Genomic DNA, 15,545 nt, shown 5'->3' on the forward strand with positions numbered 1-15,545 from the left:
TGCTTGCTTTAAATCGCGAAATACTGTGGAGACGCTTTCTATATACGGTGGCTGCCGTAAAGAACTTGAGGCATATTCCAACTTGCTGCAACTAACATGCTCGCTAACATGCGACATCCTTTCAGCTTCCGAAAAGGTTAATACGCTATATTAAGTAACTTCCAAACCCCCGATTCATACAAAAGACAGGTAAACAAGCTCTCATTCATATCAGCATAGTTAATTAAAAGTCGTTGAACGGCTTGCTTCCTTCAGAATTTTTCCCCTTGATAAAATATTTACATTGAAGCCTCGCAAGTATAGAAAGCTTTGTAAACGCCAGACATTGACCTCAAAAAAAAAAACCACCTGCATAGTAACGCTAGTGCTGGAACTTCTGGGAGGATGTTCATGTTAACGACATTAGGTTAGATAATACAAATAGCAATGTTTAGAAGCATTCCAAGGTTATCTACTCTTGAATACCAGTAATCTAACCCTGCATATTCCCTGGATCACTGGGTAACTGATGCGCGTCGAGCAAATGGCCAATTGTAGACATGTTGGGGTGGCCGGCTTCCAGTGCCTGCGCCCAAGCTATTTTACTTTGCGCCTCCCACTGAGCCTTAGGCGCCGGAAGTGGCAGCATGCGAAAGTTATCAGTGATGGTGCAATAGTAGCTATGGCTTTTGACAGCAACTATGCGAGTCCTCTAAGCTATTAGTCAATGCGCCCACAGCCTTCTGCTAAAAAAACTAACCGTCGCCGAGACTCTGCAGATCTCCATTCATCCCAACTCAGACTTGGGTTTATGCTTTCATCTCTGTAGAATGGCTCAAATTGCATCTTCTTCAGCTAATCACACAATGCCTACCTCAAACGTTCTGTTGGTGAAGAAAGGAAAGGGATTGGTACAAGACCCACTTCAAAAGTCAACAGCATAGTTTGATTCCAGTTCTGTGAATGTTTGGCCTCGCCAACGACCCACATTATTATATAGATCAAATGAGCTTGCATGGCCGCCAGCAGATCGTCTTCCGGATATTTATGGACCTATGATATGGAAAACTATTAACAGAGGGTCAAAAAGCACAAGAGCGAGGTAACCCCCTACCTCTTCAAGAAATCGCTTTTGCTCAGATTCAATTGTTATCTCTAATTAAAATAAATGAGGAGAAACGAAGGCATAGGTGTCGAATATTGAGAGTACTTTTCTGCCGAGTTTTCTGCTATACTCACATATAACCAGAGTAGCCGAATTAGGGCAGTGCTGTATTGCTTTTTGTTGCACGCTTCATTACTCACCAACACGTTCTACCCCCTGACGGCCCAAACTGATCTTCAACCCTGCTGGCTTCTATTTCTTCTACCCTGCTGGCTTCTATTTCTTCTACCTGCTGGCTTCTATTTCTTCTACCCCAACAATCCCATTGTGTCTAAAATCCACCGCAATTCATTATCTGCTAGTAGTACAATGTAATTGTAGTTATGGAGATTCTATAAGAGAGAAAACTTCCTGTCTCTTCGCAAGCAAAAGATAAGTACCTGGCACTTTGTCAGCGGTCTTTCACGTACATCTCGTATTTAAAGGAAAGCTTTGTTTTGGTCATACCAGCCACTAGCCATCGACTACTAAATCGTTCTAAAGCCATCTTCAACGAATGGATATTCAATGCAACATCCAGCCCCGCGGGAGGATTCTGTTTCATTCGAAAACATGCCACTAATGCCTTATACAGCATGTGTAGCAGAAAGGGTGAAAGCTTCTCGCAGTCATGTACAATGGACTCGAATGACTCTCTCGTCATGACCTTAACTGCATGTTGAAGAGCAGATATAGTTTCGGGTGACACAAACTCCTCTCTTGGTCGCCCGTTGTCTTCCGTATCCAATCGCGAGGATGGGCTGTCGAGAACAAATACTGCACTTCAACATTTTAATGGTAAGAAACCCACAGGGAGTCAGGAGCCGGTACATACATGTAACTTACTGCATTCAATGTGCAGAATAATACTCTATTTGTCACCCCCTCTGTCTCTCCGAGGTTTATCAGGGAGAGAATAGTACGTCGCAACTGTGCAGTGTTGTGCGGCTCTTCACCCGACCTAGAAAGGGCCTGGGTAAACAGAGGTACTGCATGGGCAAACCGAGCAAATCTTCCGATGTGAACTTGGGATGATAAGCGCAGCGTCACTGCATGTTCAGGCTTTGAAAGCTGCACCATGCTGTCAGCGAGAAAGGAACCTAAGAAGACATACCCTCATACTCACTCCACTGTCCCAATCGTCATCGTCTACTGGGAGGTAACTCTCAGGGTCTGGATCCCGAGTAACTAGGTATCGCTTAGGATAACAAAGGTTCATAAATCTGTAACAAAGAACATGTTAAAACCCAGGTTACGATGTCAGGGTACTGTAGGTGTCATGCATGGATTGGGATGGGATTGTGTGCACCTATCAAGGATTATAATTGCCCACCAAACTCGACGATGTTCTTCGAGCTCGATCCATGGGACTCTAGACATAAGATCCCAAGAACTCAGAGACTTGTCGATCCCGATCAGGGTACCAATACGAGCACAGTTGGCAACTGAAATAATTGCCGCGGGATATATCCCATGGCCGAGCTCGTAAATCGCAATCAGAATGGCGGCTTGGAGTGTCTGGACGGAGAATCTCCCAGATGACTCTATGTCAAAATAAAATTGTTTCGTAGTTCGATAAAGCATTGACTTTGCTACTGTTACACGTGATGAACAGAGCTTCATGGCCAGCACTAGTACAAACAGTTCAGCTCGTTGAAAAGCTAACTTCTGTAGCAGCTGTTGCTGAAATTGCTGCTTGGATACAATAGGCATCCAAACATGGATTGTTTCGAAGAAAACTTGTGCGGCGGCTTGAATATCACTAACGCTGCCGACCAAGTCGGCAACCGTCTTCGTAATACCAACATCTTTCTTTTTGGTTTCCAATTGTGCTAATATGAAATGATCAGGATCTAGAAAGCTTGCGGCAAGAAGATCGAGCTCGTCCAATTCAGAGAGCTGATAGTGTGCATTCTCCCGCCCTAGCCGGCTGGACGGGCTGAGCAGCTTCGCATCCGCAATAATATTCCGCGCTGATTGAGAGTTGGTAGATAGAGAAACTTCACCCGGAGTTTGTCTATCTCCTCGCCGAGCTCTTTCTTTCCTTTGGTGTGGATAATCGCATGCTACCCGCCTCCTATCAAAGTGATCGGATTGTCAATTCTGAATTCACTCGTGATTAGCAAAGCTGGAACTCACTGATGGCAGAGCGTGCAACAGGGGTATTGACGATCACAACGCCTTTTCAAACGCCGACACTGATGGCAAGAAAGTGGTGGCTTCACAGGCCTAGCGGTATCTTGTTGATGCTTTGTAGTAGCGGACTGACGCGGCGGCATATTCATGCGATGTTTGGGCGGACTTGTGGACAAATAGATGGTGTTTCAATCAGATTTGTGTCTCCGCCGGCATTTTGTGGCCCAACTATGGCTCAAGTGCAACTCTGTGATGGATTACGTGACTAAATTTCGCGTCTCATCTGTAGGCATCTTAAAACGTGAACGCGAACATCAGGTCGTCGGTTCGCAAAGCGCAGCTAGCGAAATCCCGCTCTAAATGTCCGTTGATAAAAGTCCGTTCAAAAGTCCGCTTTAAGAGTCCGCCCGAGACTGCCGCTCTCCACTGCCAATACCGTCTTTAGGCTTACATGAATTCGTGTGACAATTTCTGATTAGTGATCATGTAAATGTCTACAGGGTATTACAAAGTAACTTCTCCCTACATATGCGAGAATACCAATAAACCTAAGGGGGGGATGAAGGGTCCACCTGTCTGAGCCCGTCTCCTTACCCGGCTACTCGTGGTATCAAGGTTTGCTAGAATTGGGCAATTTTGACTTCTCTTCCAGAAGGTACTATAGTTGTGCGGTGTCCGCTGTTACCACTATCAATTCTCTATGGTGGCCTTGTAAAGGCACTAGGGTAATTCCTCCCTTAAATCCTCCTATCATGGTATTCCCTTGTGAGCGCAGTATTATCAGTACTTGTCGGCAATACAACTCCTAGATGTTCAACTCGGAATAGGCGACGCACGCCATAGAAAGCAGAACCCATAATAAACACTCATAGGACGAGGATACCGGTCACTCCTTCTTACAAGAACCAGATTCAATTACAATGCGTGTCTACACTACGCAATGTTGGCATCTAAGACCCGCTTCGATAGTCCTCATAAAACGTAATATTAACGTACTAGGTAGGTAGCGTTCAGATATCAGATGTCAAGATTTGCGTTAGTTAGGTAGGTATGAGAATACAATGAACTTGTACGCCACCACCTTGTATACGCTGCTTTAAACTCCGTTTCGAGTAGTTAATTTCGAGGAGTTTGGGCTAATCCAGCCAGTATCGATTTCTAAGCCAACCCAAGCCAGCCCAATAAGATCAACGACATGGTTACGAAACTGACGAAGAGAAGTATTGTCTCCACAGGATCGCTCTCCACCCTATCAACTATGCACGGTCGGCGAGATGTTGACGGTACGCCCAAGAGTTGTTAGTGCTGATAGGATAACACCCGAGCGGAAGTCTCTGGTTTGTAAGCTCAGGCACGAAGAAGCCACCTTATCCATCTGAGTAATTGTCTGGAGTAAACTGCAGAGAATTATTCCAGGAGATATATCAAAAAGAATCATCAAATGGTTATATATAGGGGCCCCCGTTGATTCTAACCATGTGTTGGCCAAGCTCGTTCTTGTTGTACCAATATCTCAGTACCTACTTCGTTTTCCAAATTCACCTCATCTCCCAAACATGGAGAAGACATCGGACAATTCAACCAGTGATGTCGAAGCCGGAGGAGAGGAGCCTGTTAACACTGGTCAGAATGTGAATCCAAGGGAGGGCATAAAAAATTCGCAATGGATCCTCACCTGTATTGCGCTATACTTGGGAGCTCTTCTATACGGTAGAGGCTCCTCAGACACTGATTCCCTGGGATGTAACAAGTACTGATATTTACAAGGCCTGGATACCACAATCGCTGCCGATGTCCAAGCGCAAGTGTATGAGGCGTTAGGACATATCGAGAAACTGCCGTGGATTGGGCTTGGATTTCCAATGGCATCAGTGGCAACAATCCTCCCTTTCGGTCGAGCATATGCGCTGTTCAACATAAAGGTATTGCTTCTTTCAAGCATTGTCGTCTTCGAAGCTGGTAGCGCACTTTGCGGTGCTGCGCCAACTTCTGATGCTTTAATTATTGGCCGAGCTATTGCGGGCGTTGGCGGAGCTGGAATGTATTTGGGGTGAGTATCATCGTGGGAAACAGTCAAACAGAGCACTTACGCTATATAGGGCACTTACGTATTCATCCACTTTCACTTCAAAAACGGAAGCCCCCTTATATAATGCCTTGACTGGCTTAAGCTGGGGTGTGGGCTGCATTCTTGGGCCAGTTATCGGGGGTGCATTCTCTATCAGCAGTGCAACCTGGCGTTGGGTAATATATCTATCTTCATTGTCCGCGAAGCGCATACTAATGTTGTAACTAGGCTTTTTATATCAACCTTCCAGCCGCTGGCATTCTGTTGCCTATTTATCTCTTTATAGTCCCATCAAAGAACCCTCGGCCGGATCTCACCATTAAACAAAAGTTCGCCGACATCGACTGGATTGGTGCGATTATTTATGCAACAATTTTCGTGTTGTTTATGATTGTTGTCACCTTCAGCGGCTCCACATTTGCTTGGAATTCTACAACATCCATTGTGCTTTGGGTGGTTTTTGGAGTGTGCTTGATAGCCTTCACCTTCCAACAGGGTCTCAAGATCTTTACAAAAGACGAACACCGGATCTTTCCCGTGCATTTTCTCAAATCACGCAGCCTCATCTTGCTCTATATTGCTACAGGCAGTGCCGGCGCCGCCCAAGGCGTTGTGCTCTACTACACACCACTATTCTTCCAATTCACAAAGGGGGATAGCCCTTTGCAAGCTGCTGTCCGCCTCTTACCTTTCATCTGCGTGTTCATCGTCTTCGTCATGGCTGCTGGTGCCACGCTTCCTATAGTTGGGCGATACAACCTTTACTATTTTGTTGGTGGTTGTTTCATCTTAATCGGAGGAGCTTTGCTCTGTACAATCAATGAAACCACATCTACTAGCAAGATCTACGGGTATGAAGCCCTCTCAGCAATCGGAATCGGTCTACTTTTCCAAATAGGATACGCTGTTGCCGTTGCCAAAGCGTCTCCCAAGGATGAGCCGAAAGCGATTGGCTTTATCAATGTTGCACAGATTGGTACCATTGCTATTAGCCTTGCAATTGCCGGGTCCATATTTCAAAACGTTGGATTTGACTTACTCAAGAGCGCCTTCGCGGGGCGAAATCTCCCAGATGACTACATCCGATCGGCTTTGGCGGGCACCCTGTCTCCTGTCTTTTCTTCCGGCGATGCAGAGATTATTCATGTTGCTGTTGTTGCTGTAGCAGAGACAATTCGAAAAATCTTTAGCCTTGTTGCTGCGGCCGGGGCGCTTGTGGTGATAAGCTCGCTGCTGATGCGATTCGAGAAAATAGACTTGAGCATTGTCGCTGGTGGTTAAAGGCTTAGCTGTACACTCGGCGCAGTGGAATTTTAACCATATGCTTGCATGTAACTTATTATTCTTTTTTGTACTCAAGCTTACATATATCTCAGCTCTAAGCCAGTTCATAAAGCTTTTTTTATTTTAACTTTCAATATTATTAATCATCATATTTGCTATTAACTGAGAAACGTCAAATGGGGTTTCTGGATCCAGAGTCATGAGGTCGGTACTCGGGTTCGGATCTCGGAATCTCCCTTGTGTCATCATTGGCGATGAACCCAGCTACGTAGACAACAGTTCCGAATGCCGAAAGTAGCCTTTAGGGCTGTATTGAAGCGTACTGGAAAAGCCTATAAGTGTAACTGAGTATATACTGTTGTATCAATGTCCATCTAGAAACAGGCTTGAATCTATCAAACACTAGGCATATTTTAATATGACTGCAGAATCGTACAGCACAGCTAACGCCAATGGCTTACGTTCGCCTGATGGCCGGCCAATGCAGCAATTTCTGGTTGACACTAGGCTCTCTGCAAGAAAGAAGCTCCTCGCTTTGAGTCTCGAGCAAAAGGTAGGCTATTAGAGAAAATGGGAGGGTTATTGTTTAACAGTCTGTAGGTTTCACTCCTCACCGCGGCAGATTTTTGGAGGACAAACGCCATACCCGAACACGGCATCCCAGCTATCAAGACTTCGGACGGTCCAAATGGAGCTCGAGGCGCTATGTTCATTGGCGGCACCAAGGTACAGTAAATGCTGATGCGACCCGCTGGAGGGTTTTGCTAACTCGCGTAGGCCGCTCTGTTTCCTTGCGGGACCTCTTTGGCTGCCACTTGGAACAAATCTCTTTTACGCACCATTGGAGAGCATTTGGCAGCAGAGGCTAAGGCCAGGTCAGCAGACTTGTTGCTTGCACCAACCGTGTGCATGCATCGTCACCCCCTTGGCGGCCGGAATTTTGAGTCGTTCTCTGAAGACCCTCTCCTGACAGGAAAACTGGCTGCGCAGTACATTCAAGGTCTCCAAGAAAATGGTATTGCCGCTTCAATTAAGCGTAAGCATGTCCCCCTAACCGTCCCAAGCGTTTATAATGACACCATTTAGACTTTGTTGGCAATGAAGTGGAAACAGACAGGATGAGTAGAGACTCAATCATCTCAGAGAGAGCCTTGCGTGAAGTATATCTCCGTCCCTTTGAGATTGCCATTCGGGAAGCACAGCCTTGGACAGTCATGTCTTCATACAACCTCGTCAATGGTGTTCATGCTGATATGAACTACAAAACGCTCAAACATATCCTACGAGGAGAATGGGCCTACGATGGGTTCGTTATCTTTTCTTTTGTTATAGATGATCCTGCGCTAATCATCTAATAGAACTGTCATTTCGGACTGGAGCGGCATCAATTCAACTGTCGAATCCGTACGAGCGGGTTGTGACATTGAGTTTCCACACTCAACGAAGTGGCGATTTGACAAGCTTGTTGAGGCCGTGAATGAGCATCGAATTGGTATAGCTGAGATTGACAGAGCTGCTGAGAATGTTCTCTGTTTAGTTGAGCGCGTTAAACCAAGTGCGGACATGTCGCCCGAGCGGCCTGAGCAGGAAGAGGATCGTCAAGAAACGCGCCAACTTATTCGTACGGCAGGACACGAAGGGCTTACGCTACTCAAGAATGACGGAATACTTCCAATCTGCCCCAAGACGACAAAGATTGCGGTTATTGGACCCAATGCCAATCGCGCAAGTGCCAACGGAGGCGGCAGTGCCAGTCTAAATCCGTACTACACAACCCTACCTCTAGACAGCATCCGTCAGGTAGCTGGAGAGGTGAAATTTGCTCAAGGCTGCTCGATCCACAAGTGGTTACCAGTGGCTTCCAAATATTGCACGAATAGCGCTGGCAACGTTGGCGTCGACATTGACTGGTACGCTGGCGATAGGTTTCACGGCGAACCTGTGGTTACTCAGCAACGCAACCATACAGACTTGTTCCTCTGGGACTCAGCGCCGATTGACAAAGTCGGTCTAGAGTGGTCAGCCATCGTAAAGACCTCTCTAACGCCCACAGCATCTGGCAAACATTCCATCAGCTTCATGAGCGTTGGCCCTGGTAAACTATATGTCGATGGTCAGCTCGCGCTCAACTTATGGGATTGGGCTGATGAGGGAGCAACCATGTTTGAAGGATCAATGAATTATATCATCGATGTTGAAATGCAGGCATCCAAGCCGGTGCAACTTATGGTCGAGATGACAAACGAGCTACGCCCGCTAGCCAAGCAAAAGCAGCTCGGCGTTACCCATAAGTTCGGCGGCTGTAGAATCGGCTTTAAGCAACAGGATAAGGGTGACTCCATCCAAGAAGCTGTTGCAATAGCCCGGGCTGCAGACGTTGCCATTGTCGTTGTTGGGCTCGATGCCGAGTGGGAATCAGAGGGCTACGATCGTGATTCAATGGATCTATCCGGTGAGCAAGACGCACTCATCAAGGCAGTAGCTGCGGCCAATCCTCGTACAGTGGTAGTCAACCAGTCTGGAAGTCCTGTTTCCATGCCCTGGGTCGATGAGGTGGGAGCCATCATCCAGGCCTGGTATCAGGGCCAAGAAGCGGGCAATGCGTTGGCGGATGTGCTTTTTGGGCTGGTCTGCCCCAGTGGTAAACTTCCTGTATGCCAATCTTTCCAAAACAAAAAGAAAATTAATGCTTACGAGAGCTCAGACTACTTTCCCACGACGCATAGAAGATACTCCGGCATGGCCCACCTGGCCTGGAGAGAATCTCCGTGCCGTGTACGCAGAGGGTTTGTATGTTGGGTACAAGCACTACGACCAGAACCGTATTGAGCCACTATTTCCATTCGGCCATGGCCTGTCTTATACGAAATTTGAGTATGGGCAGCCGCAGTTGTCAGCTACTTCTATCACGCCTGATGATCGCATCACCATCAGGCTGAGCATCACGAATACTGGCGCAGTAGCAGGAGCAGAAACTGTACAATTTTACGTCCGAGACGAGAGCAGTCGATTTCCACGACCTATCAAAGAGCTTGTAGCGTTCGAAAAGGTGTTCCTAGAGCCGGATCAAACTGCATCAGTCATCGTTAATCTGGACAAATACTCCGTTGGGTATTACGACGACAGCATTTCCGAATGGATCGCCGAGAAGGGTGCGTTTGAGGTTATGATTGGAGCGTCCAGCGCTGATATAAGGTATGTGACCATCTACGAATTGCGGATAGAGACTTACATTCTCAGGCATCGGGCTTGTATTCGAGTTGACGAAGATTTCACTTGGCTGTTCTAAGAGTTAAAAAAGGCAAAGGAGGATTAGCAAAGATAGTACGCACATATTGTTATCCTCTAGCCTAGAGCATTAACATTAAAATTTAAAAGATTAATACAGAGATTTCATCAACCCTAATCTTGTGGATACAGAACACCACCGGTCTTCCTAATCTCATCCATGATGGCAGCTATTCTCCGAGTCTCCGCCAGGGGCATAACATCGCTCTCCAACTTCCCGGCCAAAATACATGATGTTACCGAATTTGCCTCAAAATAGAAACCATTACCGGGATGCTCAAACTCGCGGACTTCGTCAGCAGTGTTGTTGTAGCGCTGGATTCTTATAGACGTCGGTTTTGCTGCCATGGGGCCAGATAATATTATGACACCCCTGCCCCCCTCAATGCGGCAAAAATTCCTCTCTGTAGTACTCTCTAAAGAGGCGGTCAGAATGCCAAGGCACTTCGTCGAAGGATAGCTGACCACAATCGCTACTGAGTGATCAACTCCATCTACCACAGTCATTCTAGATGAGATTTCGGGCTGAAGCGCTTTTTCTCCGACCTGTCCATCCAGTATCAAATTGCTCATGGTGAGCGGGTATATTCCAAGATCAAGAAGAGCTCCTCCGCCCAAATTTGGATCCTTGATCCTAGACGTTGGTGGCAACGAGCTCACGTCACAGCTAAAGTCGCAGAACATGCGTGACACTTTTCCAATAACCATTTCTTCGTGTATCAGTGTTCTCAGCTCTCTAATTACTGGGAGAAACCGAGTCCAAACAGCTAGTATTGTAAGTTAGATTGCTGGACCAGAGTGCTTCATGTCAATTACATACCTTCCATCACAAAGACTTTCTTTTGGCTTGCAAGAGCTACTATCTCGTCCACTTCTTTGGCGTTTATCGCCATTGGCTTCTCGCAAAGTACGTGTTTCCCAGCGGCAATAGCATTCAGGCAGGCATCCTTGTGCATAGAATGTGGCAACCCCACGTATACGATGTCTACCATCCCGTCTGCATACATGTCTTCTTGTTTGGTGTAAATCTTGGGATTTTGCAGAGTGGTCTCGGTAGTCTCAAGGAATTTTAATCCATTGTTCAAACTCGACGTGGCTACTGCTTCGATAACATGTCGGGCTGGAGTTGAACTGTGGTTTTGAGCAATCACTAAGTCTTTAACAAAGAGTGTTGAAATGTTCCCGGTGCCTGATGTGTGTTAAAGAGTATCCTGAAGTAGAAAGTTACACTTTCACATACCAATAATGCCCCACCTGATATTGCCGGTTTGATGAGATTGAGACATTGCTTCTATCTTGCCAGACGACAATCAGATATTGGCAACAATTGGCAGAGAATAGTTCGAGATTCTCCCACGGCCTATGAATTACTTCAAACTTCCATCATGATCGTCGGCAATTATAAGATCACGTGTATGTCGCCCAGAGCCAGCGTAGACATTGCCTCCTTCACGGTCGGCTAGCCTAAAAGCTCGGGTCTCGTCGGGATGAGCGAAGCCTCCCTTCGGGTATCGCAAAACTCTCACGATATCCGGCAGCGCCCATTTGCTGTAAATGTGTCATATGATGTTGTTGAACCGAAGCCTCGGGACCCGAGTTCCGGCCTAGGTTTCGTAGTTCATGAGGTGATATTACGTATTGACGACGGCCCACAGACAAAGACAATCCGGGTCCAATCTGGCGAGGATCTGCTCCATGGTTTCGCCTTCACCGAGTATTTAAGAATGTATTACTCCATTTCTCAAGAATCCAGCCCATTTACTAATTCTACCAGCCTAACTTTGCTATCGAATATCCTTGCATTATTATCAACACCGACATCATGGCAGTCAAGTACGAGTTTCTCACGCTCCAACAAATTGAACACTTTCTGAGGTACGGCTGGGTATCTATCCCCGAGTGCTTTACTAGAGAGCAAGCCGAAGAGTGGACAAAAGATCTCTGGACACGTCTTGGCTATGACAGGAATGACCCGTCTACCTGGGTTTTGGAGAAGATTAACATGCCCACACTCAACACGGTTGACGTCCGTGACTTGGCACCCAAGGCATGGACAGCCATTTGCGAACTCTCCGGCGGCGAAGATCGTGTCGCGGAAATTTCTCGCTATTGGGGAGACAACTTCATCGTCAACTTTGGCAGCGAGAAGCTCAATGGGAGGATTGTGGGTCCTCGCGAGCTGGACAATTGGCACGTTGACGGAGATAATTTTATTCACTTCCTTGATTCTCCAAACCAGGGCTTGCTGGTGATTCCATGCATCACGGACGTCTTGGAGAACGGTGGCGCGACGTACATTTGCCCCGATGGAATTGCTGTCGTGGCCAAGCATTTGCTAGACAACCCCGAGGGTGTGACGCCGTACATGGCGCGGAAAGGGGAGGAGAAGCAGTTTCACGAGTTTCAGTGGTTCTGTGAGCAAATTAAGAACCCCGATAAATGCAATCTGTTCCAACAGATGACAGGAAAATGCGGTGATGTGGTTCTGATGCACCCGCTCATGATGCACTCAGCTTCGAGGAACGCCCTGCACATCCCTAGGGTCATTACCAACCCGTTTGTGTCTCTGAAAGAGCCTTTCAACTTCAACCGCTCTGATCCAAGTGATTATTCATTGATTGAGAAGAAGACGCTCAAGGATCTTGGGGTTGATTCATTGCCCAACTGGAAGATCAAGGGAGAGAGGGAAACTCTGAATCCTGGGCGCGTGGCGATTCATGAGCGAATGAAGGAGATGGAGCTGCGAAGGTTAGCGGGTGAGAATATTGGGCCTGTTGGTGATTCTGGAGTCGAGGTTCACCGAGAGATTGTAAAAGGACTGGTATGGGAGAAGCCTGAGCCAAGCATGACTGCCCAGGATGTCTAGCAATGAGTATTTTGATGTATTGACAAACTCCGTCATGTGTCGCCAGATGTTAATATGCAAGCTGATTACTTTCCATATTAAATACACCTATGCGAAGTGATGGATATTTTAGATCCAGATCAAGAATGGTTTAGAAGAGGGTCCAGAAATTGCCAGTGCTCGGTTGTTCCTCGCTTCCTGGCAACCAGGCTCCAAATAGCATGTCATACTGTGAACTCATCTCAAATGAAGCAACATATCCTGCCATACCTTTTATGGCTTCATCGTCGTACACTCCTAGTATGGGTGCATCATCCACGTGGCCTTGAGAAGGCATATTCTCTGGCCCATCATCGCGTCTAACCCAACCAGACCCATCTATCGGTCTGTTTCGTAAAGCATCTGCTTCCACATCCATGCGTTGCGTGACCTCAAATCTACCGTTTAGGTCCTCTACAACAATTGTTGGTGAGACAACGGTGTCTACCGTGTCTCTGTATTCCCCTCCACTAACAGCTTGTATTTGTGTTTCTTGTTCATCTGTATGTCTCTCGACGAGTTCCTGGCGAGAATGACGTCGCTTCAGAGGCAATCCAGCATCTATGATGCTTTCAGCAGAAGCGTGGCCAATGTTCCTACGGATGATGTTCCGAATTCCTTGTTGCTGCCAGTAGATAATATTAGTAAACATTATCGCCGTACAGCTGTGAGGGACATATAACTATAAATGTGTTATGCCGTGTGTATATATATGGGTAACTTACCACTGTCGCAATCCTCGGCATTCGACTTGCCAGCCAATCCAAGGAGGAGATGTTAGATGCCAATAAAGCGGGGATCTCGCTCATCCGATAATCTTGTTTAAGAGGATCAGCTTCTGGCAACTTTTGGATGGCGAGAAGCGTTTTAGTATTGGAATGCACTAGAACGATTACGATGGGATCGCTCAGTCGAGCACCTCGAATGTTGGCAATACTCCGCCAAAAGATACTCTGCTCCAAAGATGACTTGAGCACCTGCTGGCGGCATGTCTGTATAAAGGGCGCATTTGCAGAGGTGAGCTTGACGGACTCGCGGAACCCAGGGAGGCTAAAGCGGTATAAGTTACAGTAACACTCGTGCCACCAGGACTTTAACATGATGAAAGTCTCCTTTTCTGCCGCATTGGTGTGAAGGTATAAATTCTGCTTTGTGAATCTCAGGTTTGAGGGAAGTCGTTGCTCAAAGTCGGAGAGCTTCGTGTGAAGGGCAGAGACTTGCTGCACCATTTCATCGACTTGGATCATCATTTGTGAGACTCTCTTCATGAACCTTGATCAAGTAGATGTCAGAAAACACTCTCAGTCTTAGGTTGCAACTACTACTCACAGATGAATCTCGCGCCATATTTCAAACAACCCAACTAGGGCAGCAAAGCCACTGATGTTTCGGACTTCCTGGTGGCTGGTAAAGGATTGCAAAGTGTCTGTCTCAACCTCAATCTCAGCCATGAAGAAGTGTTCATTGCAGGGCAACCGTAGGTTATCTATGTACTTTGAGCACACAGAAAACTCTTCGACAGTTCCAGCGAGCAGCCGGTCCAGTATGCGGAGGTTCCACATCATGCGCCTCCGACTCTCTTTCTCACTGGGTGACCCATTTGCTGATTCCACATTGATCTGTAGACAGTAAGCCAATCGTGCAGCTAATCCAACCAACATCCACGTCTTTCCCATGTTTCCGGTAGTGTAATAATAGTTAGCCCACAGTACTAAAACCTGCAGGTTAAGGAGGGAGTACGAGCCCATATTTGCCATGATGTAGGTATCAACATCGTCAGCCCACTGGGTGGCTTGTTTCGTCATGTCTGCAGAAGTCTCGACAAAATGTGAAGCAGAGACTGCCATAGCTTTAAGCAGCACGACGGGCGCTTTCTCTTCGTCTAGTTCCTCAAGCAGTCTGCCCTGATGGATAAACCCATGATTTGTTAATGGGTATACGAACTCGAAATAGGCATCTATAAGGGCCCTAATCATCTCCTTGGGATGAATTATATCGTTCGTGATACTACACACACGGTCATTAACAGTACTGATCCCACAACTAGAGTATAGTTTCTCACAGGCTGGGGTGTTGACGCCGAGATACACCCACGAAATCTGCCTGAGGAAGATCGCGTTCCGAGGTTGGTGACTCGTTTCTGTCATCATCATACAGGTGATTCGGTTGCGCTGAACCTATCTTGGGTGACTTGGCATCTCCTTGACGAGGCTCGGCAGGCCGTTTGGCAGCGCGTTTCGTCTCAGGGTAAGTACACACAAGTTCGTTCTGCAGACATCTTTGGCAACCGATTGGGTCGCTGGAGCACTTGAGCTTGCGCGCAGCGCAGTTCAGACACGCTCTCTGTGCTCTATCCCGTGGAATGCCTGCCTCAGTCATGTACCGGGATCGGGGACCGGTTCCCTGCTGCAAAATGACTAACAACATATCAATGTCTCGCTCAATGCCAACGGTAATGTCATCTGCAACGACTGTATAGGATGCCTACCTGACCCGCGACCGGGCTGCTCGTACTGGCACTGCACCCCGCGTCTTTCACAGTTCGCGCAGGGATTAGGAGCTGAACTGTCACACTTGACCTGTAGGATAAACAGTTAGCCAGCCACCACCATCTGTAGAGTCGGGAATCGGCAACCTTGCGCTTGGAGCAGACCCAGCAGCCTCCCTTGCGCATACGTGGCATTGGATTTGTGTGAGTGGGTGCGAGTGCCGGCGCAAATGTGCTATTGGACAGCAATACCCCGAACGGTCATTGAAATGTG

General features: G+C 47.2%; 5 protein-coding genes across 5 annotated transcripts; 3 read left to right on the forward strand and 2 right to left on the reverse strand.

Moving 5' to 3' along the window:
• Positions 1 to 4,815: 4,815 nt before the first annotated feature.
• On the forward strand, positions 4,816 to 6,608 carry T069G_10129 (major facilitator superfamily domain-containing protein; the record flags this gene model as incomplete). The annotated part of the gene is made up of 4 exons (XM_056177339.1): positions 4,816 to 4,969; positions 5,027 to 5,309; positions 5,359 to 5,503; positions 5,556 to 6,608. The coding sequence occupies 4 exons, from the start codon at positions 4,816 to 4,818 to the stop codon at positions 6,606 to 6,608; spliced, it is 1,635 nt and encodes a 544-aa protein (XP_056025817.1).
• Positions 6,609 to 7,029: 421 nt separating this feature from the next.
• T069G_10130 (fibronectin type III-like domain-containing protein) lies at positions 7,030 to 9,900 on the forward strand (the record flags this gene model as incomplete). Its single annotated transcript, XM_056177340.1, has 9 exons — positions 7,030 to 7,164; positions 7,212 to 7,337; positions 7,389 to 7,647; positions 7,698 to 7,917; positions 7,970 to 8,103; positions 8,149 to 9,263; positions 9,316 to 9,485; positions 9,546 to 9,806; positions 9,852 to 9,900. 9 exons carry the CDS (start codon positions 7,030 to 7,032, stop codon positions 9,898 to 9,900), a joined length of 2,469 nt encoding a protein of 822 aa, XP_056025818.1.
• Positions 9,901 to 10,013: 113 nt separating this feature from the next.
• Positions 10,014 to 11,185, reverse strand: T069G_10131 (oxidoreductase family, NAD-binding rossmann fold domain-containing protein; the record flags this gene model as incomplete). Its single annotated transcript, XM_056177341.1, has 3 exons — positions 10,014 to 10,666; positions 10,720 to 11,088; positions 11,140 to 11,185. The coding sequence occupies 3 exons, from the start codon at positions 11,183 to 11,185 to the stop codon at positions 10,014 to 10,016; spliced, it is 1,068 nt and encodes a 355-aa protein (XP_056025819.1).
• Positions 11,186 to 11,721: 536 nt separating this feature from the next.
• On the forward strand, positions 11,722 to 12,765 carry T069G_10132 (uncharacterized protein; the record flags this gene model as incomplete). The annotated part of the gene is made up of 1 exon (XM_056177342.1): positions 11,722 to 12,765. The coding sequence occupies one exon, from the start codon at positions 11,722 to 11,724 to the stop codon at positions 12,763 to 12,765; it is 1,044 nt and encodes a 347-aa protein (XP_056025820.1).
• Positions 12,766 to 12,895: 130 nt separating this feature from the next.
• T069G_10133 (fungal zn(2)-Cys(6) binuclear cluster domain-containing protein) lies at positions 12,896 to 15,466 on the reverse strand (the record flags this gene model as incomplete). Its single annotated transcript, XM_056177343.1, has 6 exons — positions 12,896 to 13,408; positions 13,509 to 14,055; positions 14,113 to 14,790; positions 14,846 to 15,200; positions 15,272 to 15,362; positions 15,419 to 15,466. The coding sequence occupies 6 exons, from the start codon at positions 15,464 to 15,466 to the stop codon at positions 12,896 to 12,898; spliced, it is 2,232 nt and encodes a 743-aa protein (XP_056025821.1).
• Between the last annotated feature and the right edge of the window lie 79 nt (positions 15,467 to 15,545).

Source organism: Trichoderma breve, chromosome 6 (assembly GCF_028502605.1).
Source record: "Trichoderma breve strain T069 chromosome 6, whole genome shotgun sequence".
Lineage (NCBI taxonomy): Eukaryota > Fungi > Ascomycota > Sordariomycetes > Hypocreales > Hypocreaceae > Trichoderma > Trichoderma breve.